At 42.0% G+C, this 8,096-nt stretch overlaps 1 protein-coding gene across 1 annotated transcript; it reads left to right on the forward strand.

Moving 5' to 3' along the window:
- Positions 1-1,146: 1,146 nt before the first annotated feature.
- On the forward strand, positions 1,147-5,263 carry MMP7 (matrix metallopeptidase 7). Its single transcript, XM_009641769.1, has 6 exons — positions 1,147-1,254; positions 1,792-2,015; positions 2,122-2,270; positions 3,874-3,999; positions 4,531-4,692; positions 5,241-5,263. Exons 1-6 carry the CDS (start codon positions 1,147-1,149, stop codon positions 5,261-5,263), a joined length of 792 nt encoding a protein of 263 aa, XP_009640064.1.
- Positions 5,264-8,096: the final 2,833 nt, after the last annotated feature.

Here is an 8,096-nt window from a genome sequence, read left to right on the forward strand (position 1 = left end):
AGTTACCCACAAACTCTTCCATACATGTTCAGCTATACCCATAGGAACTGTCCTGTTGTGGGAAACAGTAATGGTCTTTTCCCATTTATGTACCTTTGCTTTCAGTTTAGAGGTAATATAGTCACAAAACTGCACAGCCTGAAAAAAAATCACAAGCCAGCCTGTTGACTGGTGTTTCCAGTCCTCAAAAACTATCACTTCCAATGGGGTTTGGTGGAGTGAAGCTGAGACCAGTGTTGGTCTCATGAGACCAGGGAGGTTGTGGCTGCCCTGCCCAGCTTTGGTTTTCTCTGTCCAGCTTCATGGACCTCTGTCAGATTGCACTGGTACAGCTAAAGGTAGAAGATAGCTCCACGTTTGTTAGGGTAAGTAAGTGCCTCTCTTTTTTTCCTGAGGGCTTTCACTCATTCTTGTAAATTCTGTTTTATATCTAGTTCTCCAGTGTAAAGAGACTCTCCCAAAAGGCCATCTTGTTTGGGAGGAAAGGGACAAAGGCTTCACACAGCCTCCTGTTTCTAGAGGGCACATTTAAAGAGCTCTCTTCTGATCTCTGTAAAAACAGCAGAAACCTCTTTAGCTTCACTGAACTGGATTTCCTGCAGCATAGGATACCTCACAAGAGAATTTGAATCAGAAAAATTACCTAGAGAGTGTTGTTCATGCTCCCTAGGAAATGCCAGTAGTTTCAGCAAGAGAGTGCTCCCATCCATCTCATCTCTGCCCCTGCATCAACTAATACCAGCAGGCTGTCTGACCAAAAGGCTGTTGCAAAATGCCTTTGTGTATAAGGAACTTGGAAGTGCAGTAAGAAGTGATTATACAGTAACTGTACTGATGAAGTTACAGAAAGTGAACTTCCCTATGACCCTGTGGTTTCACTACTGGGATAATATGAAAACAGAGAGCCAAAGCTGGCTGCTAGCTGTGACATGTCATCAACAGGGAAGTCAAAGGAAAGATTTGTTTAACATGCTTTCATCTACTTCTTAGAATAGTGATGACATTACATTAACACCACCAAAAAGTGAGTCACGTATGTAATTGCCGCTTGGATCAGGATCTATATAAGCATTTTAGCCGTGGTCTTTGGAGACAGAAGGTAAAACCCATTCTGCTGTAGCAAGGCTCCTTGACAAGCTGGGCACTATGCAATACCTCCTACTTTGTGCTGCCATCCTCCTACCAGAGACTCTTGCTTTTCCAGCACAAGGTAAACCAGAATCACAGAGCAACACAGACCTTGAGAATGCAAAGGTATGTTACCAGGGGGACAACATAACTGCATTATGAATAACCTGATTTTTGATTCAGCTTCTACATTCATTTCCTATCTGTTTTTTATTATCTTCTTATCTTACATTACCACAACAGGTTTTGCCAAGGTAATATAAAATAATTTAAACTTGCTGGCTAGCTTAGACACCTAAAAGTCTAAATTACAAAAGAGACTAAGTTCCAAGTGTTAAATAAAGGGGAGCACGTAATTTTTAAAACAGCTCAAAAATATTACGTAGACTATGTTGGCAGGCTGAGGATTTGAATGCTCAGTAAATTGTGTTTACTTAAAAGGATTGCTTACTTACACTGTTTCACTGCTATTGCAATTCTTTTTATATATGCTAATCTGTACTAGAGAAAGAACAGCATTTGGTAAACTGAAATGGGAAGAAAAAATACATCTAAAACTAGCCATGACTGCAGCATGATGAAACAATTCAATCAAATGTAAAATGCAATCACAAAAGATCACAAATTTACATTTTAATTTTTATTTTCCTCTGCTTCTTCCAGGAATATCTTGATAAATTCTTTCCAATTCTTACAAAAACACAAAGCCCAAGCTTAGAAGAGAGGATTAAAGAAATGCAGAGGTTTTTTCACCTGGTTGTAACTGGAAAATTAAATGCAGAAACAGAAGAAACAATGAAACAGCCCAGATGTGGAGTCCCTGATATAGCAGATTACAGAACATTTCCCGGAAATCCAAGATGGAAAAAGACACATTTGACTTACAAGTTAGTGATTTTTCAGGTTTTATGGGGAAAAGGGTTGCTTTAAATTTAACTACGGGCGTTTCTTTCACACCATAAATGACATTAATTTGTTTCCTTTTGCTGCCAGGATTGTCAATTACACACCTGATCTATCCCAAAAGAAAGTGGATGATGCAATCAGAAGAGCTTTTATGGTATGGAGTGATGTGACTCCACTGAAGTTCCAGAGAGTATTCAAGGGACCTGCAGACATTGTGATTCAATTTGCACGTGGTGGTGAGAATACCTGTCATTTTTTAAATGGTCCATATTTGACTCAAAGCATATATTTTTATAGCCACAGCTTTAAGAAAGAATGAACCGTTTGGAATTAGTCTGAAGTCTGCATAAATTTTATCTTCTTTATCATACCACCAAATTTATATGTTATAATCCAATTTTACTCCTAGGAATATCCTTTCAGAGTTGCAGCTCTGAAATGGAGGGAGAATTCAGAATGAGACACCTAAATTTAGATGTTCAAGGCTCTGTCTGCCTTGACAAATAGTGCAAACTAATGGGAACAGATCTGTAGAGCAAACCCACTGGTTCTGAAGACCCAGCCTCCATGGGCTGGATTCAGACAGGTTCAGGTAGGTTTACTTTGGTCTAGTTCTAGGCTTGTTCCCTGGACTAAACAGTCCTTGGCAGCTGGGGTGAATTAGGTTTGGTCATAGAGTCTCTTCTGGTTGATTTTCTTATAGAAGGAATCCCATTGGTGCACTCCAAGACTGCACCAAGGTGCGAGCCAAAGCGTGGTAAACGCGGGTGACCAGTAGAGTCACTTCAGAAGCTCACTTGCAATCCAGACTAATACATGAATGTAGACATACCTTTAACTTGTGCCTGGCATCTAAGCTGACTCAACTTAGCCAAACTAAATGCCTACTTTAAGGTTAGTTGACTTGTTCTCTAGATCAATTCACAATATTTACTAGATTTCCATTGACTGTAAGTGAAGATCAGGCACCTGGCTTAGAAGTAGATGACTGCATACAAACAGCAAAATGTCTCATGCTTCACTGATGGAAAGCACATTACATTGCCATGAAGAGTCGACTAATGTGCCAGTCAAAGTGAGAACAGATCCTGCAAGCTGGAATGGGTTTTAATCTCTTGTCACGCACTAGGACTAGGTCTCTTCTGCCTGTTAGGCCTCCCCCAAGGTCCATCCACGTAGTCTGAGGGAAAGGATGCAGAATGGCATTTGAGTCCCCAGATGCTCCTCAATCAAGCCAGAAGCTCACTAAGGGGTAGGGGGAAATTTTCAGTGCTGGTACAAATATACCATCCTATCAGATCTTGCACTCGAGGTAGGAAATGGTAACATTCCACTGTGACAGCAGTAGGTAATAGACCGTACCCCAAGGCTGGCGGACAAATGAACTTAGCTCTTCAGAACATGGATATCTGTCCCAAATCATTGTCTTCCACTAAAATCAGTACAAGTGAGAACGTCCACAACTAATGTTGCCCAGCACTTTCCAACATTGAAAACATTCATGTGCTTATAATGTCAAGCATTAAGTATTTATTCTGAAATAATCCCTGACTGCTGCCTCAGAAACACATTTCTGACAAAGGCTCAGAAAAAATGTTCAGCTCTTTCTGAAATATGCAGAAGCCTGAATTATCAAATACAAGTTTTGAACCCGTCATGAATCTGGAGTGTTTCTTAACCCTTGCTCCTCATTTTTACAACCTTGCTGCCATTGTAGAATTTTTTTTTAAGGAATGGTAATGAACAAAACCAGCACAAACAAGCAACATGCTTCAATTTGATGAATTTAAACATTACAGCTGATGCCATCTGATGACATTTATTTCTTTTCAAATGCAGAGCATGGTGATGGATATCCTTTTGACGGAAGAGGTAACACACTGGCTCATGCATTTGCACCTGGAGAAGGGATTGGTGGAGATGCTCATTTTGATGAAGACGAAAGGTGGTCAGAGTCCAATCGAGGTAAACCTGCATGTGTGTATGAAGGGGAAAGGCAAATATTGTACATGTGAGAAGAATACAGCCATAGAAAATGCTTTCCATAATTCTTCATCCTTCAGTACCATTTCAGTGCCAACATTTCTGTTCTTTTCAACTACCTTTCTAAGTACTTGTGCTTCATTATCATTAGCAGCTACATAATGCCTGTTCTGTCTATATTTTAAAGCAATTTTCACAGGCTAAACAAGGACTATGAGCCTCTGTTTGCCACATAAATTATGAAAAGATAAAATTACTTTATTGTAGAAATAAGGTTGACTAAAAGCAGAGTTGGAAAGAGACTCAGGGTCTCTAGATGCATATGCAAAGGATCAGTAATGTTTTTATTAAATTATTGTAGTTACATTAGAAAGTTCAGTAATAACTGATCAAAACTCCAAGGTTTCATTCCAAGGGACTTAAAGACAAAAATTCTCATGCTGCTTTGATTCTTTGTATGCTGAAAAGAAATGCCATACCTTTAACACACTTTCCTATGCTTCTGTGCTGCAGAAGTTAATTTGTTCCTTGTTGCTGCTCATGAATTTGGCCATTCTTTGGGACTTGCTCACTCAAATGTCCGTGGAGCTCTGATGTACCCTCTCTACTCATATGTGAACCCAGCAACCTTCAGACTTTCAGAGGACGATAGGCGAGGAATTCAGAAGTTATACGGTAAATTTATGAGATTTGATTTTCAAGATAAAGCTTACTGGGGTACAGGTTTCACTACTCTCCCTGACTGCAAGGGCCTCATTATATTACCAAAAAGAAAGCAGGGGAACAAACTTGGGAAAAACACATTTCTGTATACTCTGTCCACTATGTTCCTCCTGTGGCGTGTCCCCACTGCAACCAAGAGGTGATGGAGCAGCAGTGCGGCAGTCTGGTACAGTGTCTTCCTGTGCACCTACATATTGCCAAACAAATCCTGTGGATCTTGCTCTGCAAATTGTTTCAGTGAATGGGGCTACTGGCAGAGAAATAAGAGATACTGTGCCACTTACCAAGTCAATGGGGCAGTTCACTGAGGGCAGAAACTACTCAGCAGTAGGAGTGGAGCATAACCAGAATTGACTCCACGGGGTAAACTTTGCCAGGATTGCTTTTCCTTAGGCACCACCTTCCTCAGGGCACACTAGAGGAACACTAGGAATAAAGCATAGCTGTCTGCATTGTCCATTTCCAGTATAGCCTCTATGTTTTGTGCTTCTTTCCCACAGGGAGAAAGTCATCAAACTCTTGAAGAAAGTGCTTCAAAAGGACCAAAGAATTCACATCTGTTTGTTTTAGTGTTCCAAAACAATTTTAATCCTCTGGCTAATTGAAATGGTAAACTCCTGGAATGCACTTTCTCTCCTTGAATTTTTATATTGATTTATTTGCACTTTATACAATTTCACTTAGCAATTAAAAAAAACCAAAAAAACCCTGTATACTCTGTTGTCTAATGCTTTTTTTTCCTTCTATCATTTCACCGGGGACTTAAATAACTCCTGCATGTATGACAGACAGACAGACAAATATCTTTCCAAATACAGGTATAGGTACCTAAAGAGCCTATGTGCATTTACTACTGGAGGCACAAACCCTGTTCCTGGATGGCTTTCAGTTCCCATGCATGACCTGGGCCTTCACAGTACCTACTGCTGCCTCCTCAGAACCAAAGTATGCTTCCCATATGGCTCACACATAGAGGAGAAGGTCTCCACAGTGCTTCCTTCAGCACAGGCTGGGATGCTTTCCCAAAAGGAACAGCTTTTCAACTTTGTGTCCTCCCCAGCTTGCCAGAGAAGCAGGTTTAAGAATTAGTGGACTAGGATTTCTGTTGTCCACCATGATATTCAAACACCTCTCAAGTATTTTGAAATTAAAAAAACCCAACATACCAGGAATTCTCCTTCTCTCCTTTGGAAGACTAACCCACACTGCCAGAAAACAAGAACAAGCACAGACAGGCATAACCCTGGAAAAACTAGGATGGCCTCCTGGTTGCTGGAGCTGGTCAGTTGTACTGGGGGCCTGAGCTACTTTCTGATGCAGGGTGGGATGCCTGTCCACCTGCCAGAACTGAAAAGCTGAAATGACACAGGAAAATGCACCCATGTCTCAACCCCAGGAGAAAATGGCTATGCCTTCCTAGCTCCCTGAGCAAAGCATCACCTGAGAAATTTCAAAGCCTCCACTAGGGTCAGTCCTTGGACAGGTTGGGAAGGATGAGAATAGCTTACTCAGCACACAGGCACTGGTCTACAAACACTGGAGCTTTTTTGCATATTTAACACGATAAACTCTTATGGGACCAATGTTTTCTCCATTAGGAGTTTTTTATGGTCCCTGGTGGGAAAAGAAGTCATTTTCTACCTCAACATATTTGCCAAATGTGCACAAAGGTCTAGTCTCTCAAACGCTTGACAGCATTTCCCAGTGTTTATCCAAGAGCCTTTTCCAGTTCAAGAGCTGCTGCCTGGTGATGCAAGGGCTCTGAGTCCACATACAACTGGGAAAAATTTTGCCCAGCCCCAGGTTTGGTGAGAACACCTGAGAGAAGAAAGTCTGCTGATGGGCAATGTGGGACACAAGAAAGTGGTAGCATCTGTTACAACTCAAGGGCTGGGTGGAAAGGAGGAGAAGTAATTTTAATCTAAATAACTCAGAAAACTCATGTCCTGCTGTCTCAGTCACCAGATATATAAGTTTCCTAGGATAGCATCTCAACACTAATACACTTCCCAAGGTAGGTGTAATTCCCAGTCAAGTTTCTGGGTACAAACTGATCTCTGGGGTTTGCTCCTCCTGGCTCCCTGGAGCTGGAAGGGATGTGAAACAAGCTGTAAGGAATGAAGGTCAATTCCTCTCTGTCACATTGTGAAACTATCTTTTCATGCTTTCCTTCTGATCTCTTCTAATCACTCCCTGACACTTTACCTTCAAAGTACTGCAGCAGAAAAAGGATTGTTACCATCCATGGGATCATCACTGCCCTGTGATTGCCTTGGAAGTGCCTCCAGCAATGGCAAGACAGCAAGCCTACAATCTCCATAAGAAGAGGGACCAACTAGCTGAAGAGGGGAGGAGAGAGAATTAAAGCTCCTGACCTGCCAGATGAACAGCAGTTTATTCCATAAAGAATTCCTATTAGTCCAGCCCATCTAACCTAATATCCGCTGCAAGAAGCAGCACCAGATGGTGGGACGGCTGGAATAAGTCACTGACTGAGACATCCAGAGTGTCAAGTATATGTAAGGATAGGGTATGACGCATGGTTCCTTCAAGTGCTTCCCCCTCAGAAAGGTCTCTCACTTCTGGTAAGACAGAAGTTTGCAAAAACTCCCATCAGTTACTAGCCATTTTATCGTGGTTTAACCCCAGCCAGCAACTAAGCACCACACAGGTGCTCACTCACTCCCCTCACAGTGTGATGGGGGAGAGAATCAGAAGGGTAAAAATGAGAAAACTCGTGGGCTGAGATAAAGGCAGTTCAATAGGGAAAGCAAAAGCCACATGCACAAGCAAAGCAAAGCAAGGAATTCATTCACTGCTTCCCATGGGCAGGCAGGTGCTCAGCCATCTCCAGGAAAGCAGGGCTCCATCATGCATAATGGTGACTTGGGAAGACAAACACCATCTCTCTGAATGTCCCACCCTTCCTTCTTATTCCCTCAGGTTTATATAATGAGCATGATGTCATATGGTCTGGAATAGCCCTTGGGCCAGTTGGGGTCAGCTGTCCCGGCTGTGCCCCCTCCCAGCTTCTTGTGCCCCTGGCAGAGCAGGGGAAGCTGAAAAGACCTTGACTGGTGTAAGCACTGCTCAGCAACAACTAAACCATCAGGGTGTTACCAACATTGTTCTCATACTAAACCCAAAACACAGCACTATGCCAGCTACTAGGAAGAAAGTTAATTCTATCCCAGCCAAAACCAGGACACATTTCTTCCACATGAAGCTCAAAGATGAAATAGCTAGTGCTAAGCGGATATTATTTTGAGGGCACAGGAGTCTTGACGTGCAAGAAAAACCGTAAGTCCCAGAATAAAGGGTCAGATCCTAGAATGCATTAAAGACTATGAAAAATG

Source organism: Egretta garzetta, unplaced genomic scaffold, assembly GCF_000687185.1.
Source record: "Egretta garzetta isolate BGI_Z169 unplaced genomic scaffold, ASM68718v1 scaffold547, whole genome shotgun sequence".
Taxonomy (NCBI): domain Eukaryota; kingdom Metazoa; phylum Chordata; class Aves; order Pelecaniformes; family Ardeidae; genus Egretta; species Egretta garzetta.

Coding starts and splice junctions, on each gene's coding strand:
- MMP7 (XM_009641769.1), top strand. CDS start 1,147: ATGCAATACCTCCTACTTTGTGCTGCCATCCTCCTACCAGAGACTCTT. Junction 1,255..1,791: donor CAGACCTTGAGAATGCAAAG/GTATGTTACCAG, acceptor TGCTTCTTCCAG/GAATATCTTGATAAATTCTT. Junction 2,271..3,873: donor GATTCAATTTGCACGTGGTG/GTGAGAATACCT, acceptor TTTCAAATGCAG/AGCATGGTGATGGATATCCT.